This window comes from Rhinoraja longicauda, chromosome 7, assembly GCF_053455715.1.
Source record: "Rhinoraja longicauda isolate Sanriku21f chromosome 7, sRhiLon1.1, whole genome shotgun sequence".
In the NCBI taxonomy this organism is placed as follows: domain Eukaryota; kingdom Metazoa; phylum Chordata; class Chondrichthyes; order Rajiformes; family Arhynchobatidae; genus Rhinoraja; species Rhinoraja longicauda.
The window spans coordinates 20626087-20639810 of record NC_135959.1 but is presented as its reverse complement, the minus strand read 5'-3'; the positions used below and the strand labels follow the sequence as shown (position 1 = coordinate 20639810).

Genomic DNA, 13724 nt, shown 5'->3' with positions numbered 1-13724 from the left:
TGGTGAGAATGTATCCTCAATCTACCTCGTTGTGACCTTTGCACTTTTCTATCCACTTTTCTATCCACACTTTCATTGTTACTGTAATTATATATTGTAGTCTGTTTATTTTCGCTTTTGCACTACTTGTGCATTCATGCATGGTATGGCCTGCCTGGAAAGCATGTAAAACACTGTTGTTCACTATATCTCAGTACACACGACAATAATAAACATACAAATACCATTGGACTGCAAAGCTCAAGAATAGAGCCAGCACCCCAAGTATGTTTTGCCATTTAACAAAATCATGGCTGCTCTGTAAACTAGTTTCTTATTTTCCTGAAATCCTTATTATAATTCTCAACTTTAATATTATTCAACTAAACAAACACGAGCTACTATTGGTGGCAATATTCCAAATTTTGTCCCCAGCCAACTGAAATGGCTTCTCTCTCTCCCTCTCTTCCTGATCAGTGCCCTTTAAAATCTTGAATACCCAGTCTTTTAAATTCCAGTTATAATCCCAGTTTGCATGATCTCTCCTCGTAATTTAACTATTGGAGTTCGCTGACATTCAAGTAAGTCTATGCTACTTTCCCACGGAGGCCAGCAAATCCTTCTTAAGGTATTCTGTCTCAGAGCTGTTGATATAGGGTCTAATCAGGGCACTGTAGATCTGCAGCATACCGCTTATCCCCTTCCCCTCAAGATAAACAACACCCCTTTAGCATTCCTCTGTAATTTCTGAATCAGTCCACCACCTTTTAATGAACTGTGTACATGGAATCCCAAGATTCTTTGGACATTTATTTCAGGTCCTCGCCAACTGGAAAGTGACTTGTTTTGTTTTTTCTTTGGTGCAAAGGGCATGACTTCTCATTTGCCTATATTGAAATTCATTTGGCAATTTTGCCTATTTACACAAAGTATTAATCTCTTCGCAGTCTAACACTTCCATGTTCATTGCTTTGGGTACATGACCGAACATCCAAGTAACTTCTTCAATTACATCAATTGCCTCAGAATGCATTGGTCCCATCATCCATCTGGAGTATCATCCATTATCCCCACTCTCCACATCTTGCTGTTCACCCAGTTTCCTGGAGACTGTTTAATAAAGCTGTGATTATAACCAAGTCCAGAGCAACAAAGGTATAAATGATTGTTTCAGCAGGAGAGTTGAGGCAATGAAGTAAGACAACAGAATGCAATCGAAATGATGGTCCTAGTAGTGGTGGTCTGGAGTGCGGAGATAGTCATCTCACATCGAACATGACAAGGTTGTGATTACACTGATTTAGTGTTGCTAAATGCCAGCAAGAGGGATGGAGAGAAGCACAAGCCCGAGGAGCTTGACATTTATTTACATCAGCCTTCAGTGAAACCGAGGAAGCCTGAAATATTTCATGCTTGGAATCCTTTCTGCTGCAGTGGCATGATCTGAAACCAAGTCCTCTGCCTATGACTAAAGACTTGGACACTGTTAGGACTGATTATATAAACCAGACACACAAAGAACTGCAGATGTTAGGAAACCAAAAAATAATAATCTATGTCCTCCAAAGATGCTGCCTGACCCACTGAGTTACTCCAGTACTTTGTCTTTTTTTAATATAAATGATTATCTGGCAAACTACCTCCACCAGTTGGAGAGCCTGGGGCAAACTTAAACTTTCAGCTGGGCCTGAATTAGAAACAATGCTACACACTCAGTGGAGAAATCTGAAACAGACAACCTCAAATGACAACTGAAAATAATTCTGGGAATTTAGTTAAGAGCGGGTATGTGAAGTGTGTGAAGAAAAGGTGTGTATGCAGAGTTCAATCACTGGTCAACTAGTCATGTTGACTGGCAGAACTAGTCCTCCTTTCCCAAACTGGTTGGGGATGAAGTTAGTGTCCTCAACCCAAAACACAGTCACAAACCCCTGGCACACATGTTCTTCACCATTGGTTACCTGTATTCCAGGAAGAGCACCCTGCAGTGGAGACTGTGCCATTGCACCACCGCCTGCGTCAGGCTGTTCCTCCTCTGTTTGAAAGTGACGAGCCTTCTGGTGCTGTGAAAGATTCCAGACTTTGAGGAGCACGCCAGGTCTACTGCCCACAACCCATCAAAGACCAGGGATCAAGGAACAGATCTGAATCAAAAGCAGCAACCTCGTCTGCCTGGGTTGATACCAAACGGACAACTGGGCCTGCAATACAAGGAGAGAGCATTAGGACAACTTGGTCGCAGGAAACCACAACACCAACACCTTGATGTCATAAGGCAAGAGCCATCCTGAGGTATTTGACAAACTCACATCTAGTCATCCAGGGTCAACCTCTCAATGTCAGAATCCCACGCCTAGAGGCAAGGGACAAATCTTCAAATGAGTAAAAGCCTTGAGAACCAGCGGCAAGACCCCAAACTCAAAGTCCCAGCATTAGGGCACATCAACCGTGTCCTTATCCAGGGATAAGCATTCACTTCCTGAAATGAACCTGAATCTGGGGTATTTGTGCAAACGCTTACCCCTAGAATCCCAGATCAAAACCACTACCTCCAACATCTGGCCAGCCTCAACACAGGAAAACACTCCGAACTCCTACGCCCAGATCCCAGGACGCGATCCAAGCCCTAACCACCCTGATGTCCACGGACAAGATCACATGCTTGTGTCCCATGGGAAGACCGCATTAGGGCCCTAGGGTGAACCCCCTTTCCCTGGGATAGGAAGACGATCCCACCTCAGAGTCCTAGATTGAACTCCCTTTCCCTGGGATCCAGGGGTAGCTCCCCACCTCATGGTCCTGGAATTAACCCCATCTCCCCGGGGTCTAGAGTGAACCCCTCTCCCTGGTGGAGTCACAGGGTGACACAATCTCAGCTCAGGAAGTGGACCCCTCTTCTCTGGCGATACCCCCACTTCGGAGGTTCAGAGGCAAGCGCTCACTCTGTGGGAGCCGGGACAGACCCGGTTCCCGTGGGGAGCCTCTCCCCTGGGACATGTCCTCAGTCTGGGGTGGGGCAGGGCGCCCCATCCGCCTGCCAAGCCCTCGGCCCCCGGGTCGGCGTGTTTCCGGGTGGGGCCCGGTGCCCGCTGCCGCGCCACCGCCCCCGCCACGCCCCACCGCCCCTGACCGTGATCGCGAGCGGGAAGAGAAGCGGGCCGCCCCACCTGCGGCGGGGTACGGAGCGCTCGGGCTCAAGGACCGGGAGAGGGAGCGCGGCGCCACTCGCCTCACTCGGCCGCCGCCATCTTCACAAGCCGGGGCTGCGCCGCTACGTCACACGCAGGGCCCGCGCCCGCCGCCGGAGGGCGCTGCAGGCAAGGGAGGGGGTGGGGCTTAATCCTAGCGTCACCAGGCAGATGCGCTGCGACCTCCTGCCACCAGAAGGGGCTGCAGAGAAGGAAAACGGGGCTCAACCACAACCCCACCAGCCAAAGGCGGTGCGACCTCCGGCCACCTGAGGGCGGCACAGGTGCGTTCGACAGTGGGCGGGTTTTATGAATGATCAACAGTGTCACCCAGTGTAGGCAAATAACTGCAGATGCTGGTACAAATCGAGGGTATCACAAAATGCTGGAGTAACTCAGCAGGTCAGGCAGCATCTAGGAGAGAAGGAATGGCTCGAGACCCTTCTTCAGACACATAGTCACATAGTGTCACATAGATCAGGAATGAAACAGGGATGCGTGATTGCCCCAACTGTTCACCATCTTCATTGTGACAACCATCCACATCATCAAGGACGACCTACCCCCAGGAATCGAAATCGTCAACAGAACAGATGGCAGACTTTTCAATCTTGCCCGTCTCAAGTCCAAGACTAAGACATCTACGTGCTCCCTCATCGAGTTCCAATATGCAGACGACAACTGTGTTGAAGCTCTCTCAGAAAATCATCTGCAACAGATCCTGACTGCCTTCAACAGTGCATACACGAAACTTGGACTTACCATCAACTCCAAGAGGACTCAGGTTATCTACCAATCGTCACCAACTGAAACAAATCGGAAAGAACCGTCAATTCAACTTGGTGAAACAACCCTGCAAAAATGTGGATCACTTTCCGTACCTTGGAAGTCACCTCTCCTCCAATGTCGACATTGATACGAGATCCAACATCATCTTAAGTGTAGATCAGTCACTATATTCCCGATCCATGTCAGGTATTCCCTTGGACTATTACTGGAATGTCTTATCTAGCACATTCCATAAAGACACCCCGCACTCAAGCTTATATTCTTCTTAACCTGGCGGGACAGGAGGCCATCGATCACGCGAGGTCGTTTGTGTATGCGGAGGAGGTGAGACAGCCTGCCGCGGGTGGTGGAGAAGAGGTTGTCACCCCCGCTGAATCGAAAGAGGATCCTCATGTCTCAAGAGGAAATTTCGTGAGTTATGCAGCCCTCAAGTTAATCTCACCTTGGAGCAGCACTAATTCAACACCCAAAATCAGAAGACGGGTGAGACTATTGAGTCATATGTTAATGCTTTAAAATTGCTAGCAAGGTGCTTCAGGTTCGGACGGCTCTGTGACGAGCTTATCAAAGATAGACTGGTATGTGGCATTTTGTAACGATAAACTAAGGAAGGTAGTGTAAGAAAATAACTGCAGATGCTGGTACAAATCAAAGGTATATATTCACAAAATGCTGGAGTAACTCAGCAGGTCAGGCAGCATCTCAGGAGAGAATGAATGGGTAACGTTTCGGGTCGAGACCCTTCTTCAGACTGATGTCAGGGGGGCGGGACAAAGGAAGGATATAGGTGGAGACAGGAAGACAGTGGGAGATCTGGGAAGGGGGAGGGGAAGAGAGGGACAGAGGAACTATCTAAACTTACCTCATCTATTGCATCCGCTGCTCCAGATGTCAACTTATTTACATCGGCAAAACCAAACGCAGGCTCGGCGATCGCTTCGCTCAACACCTGCGCTCAGTCCGCATTAACCAATCGGATCTCCCGGTGGCTGAGCACTTCAACTCCTCCTCCCATTCCCAGTCTGACCTTTCTGTCATGGGCCTCCTCCAGTGCCACAGAGTCCCACCGGAAATTGGAGGAACAGCACCTCATATTTCGCCTGGGCAGCTTGCAGCCCAGTGGTATGAACATCGACTTCTCCAACTTTAGATAGTTCCTCAAACCCAAACAGCTTGTTCACCAGTTGCAATCAATCCAGTTGCAATCAGATCAAATCGACAGCAGTGTCGATGAGACGGTCGGTGTTGATGGGATCACACTGCAAATGGATTTGTGTGATGCACAGAGGGTAAGAAACGACTAAGTTATGGTCACCATGCAAGTTAATGGTGTTTCGGTAGAAATGAAGGTAGACATTGGTGCTAAATGCAACGTGATGTCAAGTAAGTCCGTTATGCGTTGCGGGATGGTGAACAATTAAAATCATGCAGTTAAGCCACCACCCTAGTTGCGTACGGCGGCACCAAAATCAAACCGGTTGGAATGGTGCAGTTGCAGTGCCACCTAGAGGGACAGTTGCAGTGCATTCAGAAAGTTTTTAGACCCCATCACTTTTTCCACATTTTGCTACGTTACAGCCTTATTTTAAAATGGATTAAATTCTTTTTTTTTTAATCATCAATCTACACAGAATACCCCATAATAAAAAAGAGAAAACAGGTGTTTAGAAATTTTTGCAAAGTAATTTACTGCGGAGTGGCTTCCATCTGGCCACTCTACCATAAAGGCCTGATTGGTGGAGTGCTGCAGATATAATTATCCTTCTGGAAGGTACTCCCATCTTCACAGGAACTCTGGAGCTCTGTCAGAGTGACCATTGGGTTCATGGTCACCTCCCTGACCAAGGCCCTTCTCCCCCAATTGCTCAGTTTGGCCGGGCGGCCAGCTCTATGAAGAGTCCTGGCGGTTCCAAAGTTCTTCCATTTAAGAATGACAGAGGCCACTGTGCTCTTCAGGACCTGCAATGCTGCAGAAATTGTTTTATACCCTTCCCCAGATCTGTGTCTCGACATAATCCTGAACCGGAGGTCTACAGACAATTCCTTCGCCTTCATGGCTTGGTTTGTGCTTTGACATGCACTGTCAACTGTGGGACCTTATATAGACAGGTGTGTGTCTTTCCAAATCATGTCCAATCAATTGCATTTACCACTGGTGGACTCCAATCAAGTTGTAGAAACATCTCAAGGGTAATTGCCGGTGGTTTTTGCATGTGCCAAGTTCAACGACTACGACGAGGATGTTCTCATGGTTGATGGACAAGTACCAATGGACTCCGAGCAGCCTCGGGTTCGGGTGCCTGTGTCTGTGCCTGTGGTCAAGTCACCTATGGAGGATACCACGGAGAGGCTTTCCAGGAAATCACCTGTGAAGGGTGCCGCGGAGGGGTTTTACAGGATATGCGCAGGACGTGTCTGTAAACCAATCCTAAATACAAGGACTGATTGTTTTCTTCATGTCAGTCATTGATTGGTGTTGTTTTGCTTTGCTTTGCTGTAGTTATTGTATAGTTTGCCATTTTATTCATTTTGCCATTTTATCCATTTTGTGTAGGTTTTGCCATAGTTTAGTATTTGCATGCTTGTTTTTATTTCATAGGGCACTAGCTTAAGAAGAGGGATGTCTTATCTAGCGCATTCATGCTAGGGAGGCTCAGACAGACTCTGGGGAGTGTTCAAATGGAATGCACAGGCTTGGTCTTTGCACCACAGCCTTGTGGTCAAAAAAGCACATAATGAAGTTTAACTACTTGTCGTTATTTACACGTTCATACATTAAGTGTGCTGGAACAGCCTTTGGACGTCTTCGAACGAGAGTCTTTCAAAATCGTGACATCCGAACAGACACCAAAATGGTAATGTACAAAGCAGTGGTGATTCCAACGCTCCTGCATGCATCAAAAACCTGAACAACATACCGACGCCATCTGAAAACACTTGAAAAAATTCCATCAACGATGTCTTCGAAGCAGCTTTAATATCAGCTGCGAAGACAGATGAACCAACGTCAGCGTGCTGAATGAAGCAAAAACATCAAGCATCGAAGCCTTCGTCATCAAGAACCAACTAAGACGGAGCGGTCATGTTGTTCGGATGGAAGACGAGCGTCTACCAAAGCAAACCTTCTACTCCCAGCTTAAAGTCAAACGTAAAAGAGGCGGACAAAAGAAGAGATTCAAAGACAGCATGAAGAAATGTGAAATCGACATCGACAATTGGGAAACCAATGCAAGGACAGGAAACTCTGGCGAACCATCATCCAAAAAGGAACAGCGACCTTCGAAGCCAACAGATGCGCAGAATTATAAGAAAAGAGAAGTAAACGGAAAGAGAGGAAGCAATAACCAAAGCCCGATCTGACATCTGGAATTACCTGCCCTGAATGCCGAAGAACTTTCAAAGCCAGGATTGGACTCATAAACCACCTGAGAGTTCATAAAAACAACGGAACGTAGACCTTCATCCTCGACCTCGAGGGATAGCCACGACAATGTGTCACATATGCAACTACATAGTGAAATTATTTTAACATATATTACACATAAAGGCAACCACCATGTTTTGGCACCAATTCCAAAGTCTGGTACCCCCGCGCGCTCGATATATTGGAGCAGTTAACGTGGACCAACTTGCCCGACCATCTTTGTGTCCTGGGGGTGCTTCCTGCAACCAACCTTGAAAGTGTTGCCGTTATTAACCCGGTTCACCCTTCTATCGACCCTCGCTCATGTCTGACATCTCCAGCTCCCTCCCGGTTCTGCCGACTGCCAAGCCTTCGGGCGAGTCCCGCCAACCGCCGAGACTACACGTCTTCCGAGCCATGGCACCTCAGAAAGCCTTCTCAAACAGTACGTGTAGGAAGGAACTACAGATGCTGGTTTACACCAAAGATTGACACAGAATACTGGAGTAACTCAGCGAGTCAGGCAGTATCTCTGGAGAGAAGAAATAGGTGACATTTCAGGTTGAGACTGTTCTTCAGACTCAGAATCAGATGAGAGGGAAACTAGAGGTATGAAAAGGTACAATGAACAAATGAATGAAAGGTATGAAAAGAACAAGTCAAAGCTAGCAAAGATGCTCATTGTTGACTGTGGAAGAGGTGATAACAAGTGGATTCAAATAGTAAAACTAAGCTGGATGACAGTGAAACTAGCAGAAAGATAGACACAAAATGCTTGAATAACTCAGCGAGACAGGCAGCATCTCTGGAGAGAAGGAATGGGTGTCAGAGAATCAGAGAAACTAGATATGTGGAAGGGTACACAGAGCATGTAAAGTGTAAAAAGAAAGGAGCAAAGCAGACGATGATCAAGGAAATGTACAATGGTTCATTATTCGCTGAGGGGAAGGCGACAATCAGAAAAATTAATCAGGAGGACAGTGAAACGAGAAGGAGAACTAGGGTGGGGAGGGACAGAGTGGGAAAGCAAGGGTTTGAAAAATTAATATTCATACTTCTGGGTTGTAAGATTCCCAACCAAAATATGAGGTGCTGTTCCTCCAATTTGCTTTTGTCCTCATTCTGACAATGAAGGAGGCCCAAGACAGAAAGGTCAGTATGGAAATGGGAAGAGGAGTTAAAGTGTTTGGCAACTGGGAGATTGTGTAGGCCAAGGCGGACTGAGCGGTGATGATCAGCAAAACGATCGTCCAATCTACGTTAGATCTCGCCGATATATAGGAGCCCACACCTAGAACAACGGATATAGTAGATGAGGATGGAGGAGGAGTAAGTGAACCTCTGCCTCACTTGAAAGGACTGTCGGGGGTCCCTGGATGGAGGGAGGTATAGGGACAGGTGTTCAATGATCAACGGGCTGGTCCGGAAGTGGCATTACCCAAAGAATGTTGTTCGCTGGGAGATGTAGGGTGGGCCTAATCTCTAACATCTGCACGTGAATAGGCGGAGTTTACTATGCAAACTCAGCAGGCCGGGCTTACTATGCAAACTCAGCAGGCGGGGCTTACTATGCAAATCTAGCAGGCAGGGCTTACTATGCAAAATTACCATGCAAATCGGTAGGCATGATTTGCGATGCACAAATTATAGGACTGATTTACTATGTACAATCAGCAGGCGTGGCTTACTATGCAAATCAGCAAGGTGGTGCTTAGTATGCAAAGCCAGCAGGCGGAGCTTTCTTTGCAAATCGCCAGGCAGATCTTACTATGAACAATCAAAACAGGTATGGCTTAAAAAGTAAAATTGGCAGGTGGGGCTTAATATGTAAAATTGGCAGGTGGGGCTTAATATGTAAAATTGGCAGGTGGGGCTTAATATGTTAAATTGGCAGGCGGGGCTTAATATGTAAAATTGACAGGTGGGGCTTAATGTATAAAATTGGCAGGTGGGGCTCAATATGTAAAATTGGCCGGCGTGGCAGAATCATCAGGTGGGGCTTAATATGCAAAATTTCCTCCCAGTTTTCTGGTTTCCTTCCACATCCCAAACACATGCAGGTTTGTAGGTTAATTGGCCTTTGTAAATTACCCTTATTGTGCATGGAGCAGATGCGAAAATGGATAATATTGAACTAGAGTAATCTAGAGTAATCAGGTGATTAGAAACATTGAAAATAGGTGCAGGAGGAGGCAATTTAGCCCTTCGAGTCAGCACCACCATTCATGTTGTTCATGTCTGATCATCCACCATCAGTAACCTGTGCCCAACTTCTCCCCATATCCCTTGATTCCGCTAACCCTTAGAACTCTATCTAGCTCTCTTTTAAATTCATTCAGTGAATTGGCCTCTACTGCTTTCTGTGGCAGAGAATTCCACAAATTCACAACTCCCTGGGTGAAAAAGTTTTTTCCCATCTCAGTTTTAAATGGTCTCCCCTTTATTCTCAGACTGTGACCCTTGGTTCTGGACTCCCCCAACATTGGGAACATTTTTCCTGCATCTAGCTTGTCCAGTCCTTTTATAATTTTATAGGTTTCCATAAGATCCCCTCTCATCCTTCTAAATTCCAGTGAATACAAGCCCAGCCTTTCTAATCTTTCCTAATATGACAGTCCCGCCATCCCGGGGATTAACCTCGTGAACCTACGCTATACTGCCTCAATAGCAAGGATGTCCTTCCTCAAATTAGGAGACCAAAACTGCACACAATACTCCAGATGTGGTCTCACCAGGGCCCTGTACAACTGCAGAAGGACCTCTTTACTCCTTTACTCAAATCCTCTCGTTATGAAGGCCAACATGCCATTAGCTTTCTTCACTGTCTTGTGTACCTGCATGTTTACTTTCAGTGACTGGTGTACAAGGACACACAGGTCTCGTTGCACTTCCCTTTTTCCTAATCTGACACCATTGAGATAATTTATTCACAAAATGCTGGAGTAACTCAGCAGGTCAGGCAGCATCTCGGGAGAGAAGGAATGGGTGACGTTTCGGGTCGAGACCCTTCTTCAGACTGATGTCGGGGGTGGGACAAAGGAAGGATATAGGTGGAGACAGGAAGATAGAGGGAGATCTGGGAAGGAGGAGGGGAAGGGAGGGACAGAGGAGCTATCTGAAGTTGGACAAGTCAACGGTCATACCACCGGGCTGCAAACTGCCCAGGCGAAATATGAGGTGCTGCTCCTCCAATTTCCGGCGGGCCTCACTATGGCACTGGAGGAGGCCCATGACAGAGAGGTCAGACTGGGAATGGGAGGGGGAGTTAAAGTGCTGGGCCACCGGGAGATCAGTTGCGTTAATGCGGACCGAGCGCAGGTGTTCAGCGAAGCGATCGCCGAGCCTGCGCTTGGTTTCGCCGATATAAATAAGTTGACATCTAGAGCAGCGGATGCAATAGATGAGATTGGAGGAGGTGCAGGTGAACCTCTGTCTCACCTGGAAAGACTGTTTGGGTCCTTTGATGGAGTTGAGGGGGGAGGTAAAGGGACAGGTGTTGCATCTCGTGTGGTTGCAAGGGAAAGTGCCCGGGGTTAGGGTGGTTTGGGTAGGAAGGGACGAGTGGACCAGGGAGTTACGGAGGGAACGGTCTCTGCAGAACGCAGAGAGGGGAGGGGATGGGAAGATATGGCCAGTGGTGGGGTCCCGTTGTAGGTGACGGAAATGTTGGTGGATGATATGTTGGATCCGCTGGCTGGTGGGGTGGAAGGTGAGAACGAGGGGGATCCTGTCCTTGTTGCGAGTGGGGGGAGGGGGAGCAAGAGCGGAGCTACGGGATGTAGAAGAGACCCTAGTGAGAGCCTCATCTATAATGGAGGAGGGGAAGCCCCGTTTTCTGAAGAACGAGGACATCTCGGAAGCCCTAGTCTGAAACACCTCATCCCGGGCGCAGATGCGGCGTAGACGGAGGAATTGGGAGTAGGGGATAGACTTTTTGCAGGGGACCGGGTGGGAAGAAGTGTAGTCCAGATAGCTGTGCGAGTCGGTGGGCTTGTAGTAAATGTCCGTCACTAGTCTGTCTCCTGTGATGGAGATGGTGAGGTCCAGAAACGGGAGGGAGATGTCAAAGATAGTCCAGATATATTTAAGGGCAGGATGGAAATTGGAGGTGAAGTGTATGAAGTCAGTGAGTTCTGCATGGGTGCAAGAGGTAGCACCAATGCAGTCGTCGATGTAGCGGAGGTAGAGTTCGGGGATGGGGCCAGTGTACGTCTGGAACAGGGAACAGGCTCGGCGATCGATCGCAGATCACAGATATCGCTCTGAAAAATAGACACAAAGTGCTGGAGTAACTAAGTGGGTCAGGCAGCATCACTGAAGAAAAAGGATGGGTGATGTTTCAAGTCGGAGCCCTCATTCAGACTGGTCTTTTTCTCCAGAGATGCTGCCTGAACTGCTAGGTTGCTCCAACACTTTATATCTATTTCAGTATAAACCAGCATCTGCAGTTCCTTCCTCCACATAGTGTAGCTCTAACAAATGGTGGGTTCAATAGAATTGTCTTAATTGATATTTTCACTTCCTCACGTGCAGCCATAGAACAGGGTAAACATCACCTGTCAGCTGTGTGCAATGTGGCTGCAAAGGGGATTTGCTTATAAAGTATTTAATTGATTGTAAAGTATTTCGGGCTATCCGGGATCACAAAGACTTTCTTCCTGTCTTTCTTGATGCATGTTTTGTTCCATAATTCCTCGGTGGACATGCTCTCCCTCATCTCCAATGACCCAGCAGGTTTTATGTGGCTGAATTTCTCTCATAGTTCTTTCATCATTCGCAGTTTCCCTTTTAAATAAAATCAATATCCCAAATTACTATTTAATATTTCATCTGGTTAATGGAGAGGACCTTGTTCTGTTTCTTTCTATTTAAAAAAACGCAAGAGAAACCATGTACTGGAAAATGCAGCAACTGAGCCTACAGTTGGAATCGACCCAGACTCAGTTCTTTCTTGTCGGCAGAGGCATAAAAATTATTTAAAATCCTGTACTCTCTGTGCAAAATTTGCAAGTTAAATGCAAATATTAGTTCTACCACCAGAGGGAGATAGTTGGTCTAATTTCATCCCCCATTACAAATCTTCCAGGGTTGCTTAAGAGAACAAAGGTGAACAAAGTGAGAGAGACTCTGGGTGGGCCGGTGGGAGTGAAAGAGTAACAGTTTACCTGAAATTGGAAAATTCAATGCTCATACCATTGGATTGCAGGCTACGCAAGTGGAATTTGAGGTGCTGTTTTTATCATCGTTATTTTTTCACATACCTTTCATTCATTGTTCTTTATCTCTCTACACCATATCTCTATAACGTCTATATCTCTCGTTCCCCTAACTAGCCTGAAGAAGGGTCTCGACCCAAAACGTCACCCATTCCTTCTCTCCGGAGATGCTACCTGTCCCACTGTGTTACTTCAGCTTTTTGTGTCTATCTTCAGTTTAGACCTGCAGTTTCTTCCTCTACCTCTCGTTTGTGTTTCTGGGCAGTGGGGAAGGCCGAGAACAGATGGGTTGTGAGGGAATGGGGAGGTGAGTTGAAGTGACCCATGAGGTCAGGATGGCCATTGCAGGAACGGGGTAGTGATTGAGAATGATCAGCCATGATCACATTGAATGGTGGTGTTGGCTCGAAGGGCCTTTATTTTATTAGGTCTCTTCCCCGGGGCGCGGCTCGGCTGCGGGCCTTAACATTGCCGGCGCAGCTCGGCTGCGGGACGTTTCAGTGCCCGGTGCGGCTCGGCTGCGGGCCTTAACATTGCCGGCGCAGCTCGGCTGCGGGACGTTTCAGTGCCCGGTGCGGCTCGGCTGCGGGCCTTAACATTGCCGGCGCAGCTCGGCCGCGGGACGTTTCAGTGCCCGGTGCGGCTCGGCCGCTGGACTTAACATCGCCCGGTGCGGCCGCGGGACGTTTCAGTGCCCGGTGCGGCTCGGCCGCGGGACGTTTCAGTGCCCGGTGCGGCTCGGCCGCTGGACTTAACATCGCCCGGTGTGGCCGCGGGACGTTTCAGTGCCCGGTGTGGCCGCGGGACGTTTCAGTGCCCGGTGCGGCTCGGCCGCGGGACGTTTCAGTGCCCGGTGCGGCTTGGCCGCTGGACTTAACATCGCCCGGTGCGGCTTGGCCGCTGGACTTAACATCGCCCGGTGTGGCCGCGGGACGTTTCAGTGCCCGGTGCGGCTTGGCCGCTGGACTTAACATCGCCCGGTGTGGCCGCGGGACGTTTCAGTGCCCGGTGCGGCTTGGCCGCTGGACTTAACATCGTCAGCGCTGTTCGGCCGCGGGACGTTTCAGTGCCCGGTGCGGCTCGGCCGTTGGACTTAACATCGCCCGGTGTGGCCGCGGGACGTTTCGGTGCCCGGGGCGGCTCGGCCGG

The 13724-nt window shown here is 48.3% G+C and overlaps 1 protein-coding gene across 1 annotated transcript in view; it reads right to left on the bottom strand.

The window, feature by feature from the left end:
- LOC144595493 (serine/threonine-protein kinase 24) overlaps positions 1–3271 on the bottom strand; it is a 45328-nt gene extending 42057 nt beyond the window's left edge. Inside the window, exons 1-2 of the mRNA XM_078403020.1 lie at positions 3147–3271; positions 1941–2180 (exon numbers count right to left, since the gene is read on the bottom strand). Coding sequence (XP_078259146.1) covers positions 1941–1982 — 42 coding nt within the window. The 5' untranslated portion in view covers positions 1983–2180; positions 3147–3271. The remainder of the gene's footprint in view (positions 1–1940; positions 2181–3146) is intronic.
- Between the last annotated feature and the right edge of the window lie 10453 nt (positions 3272–13724).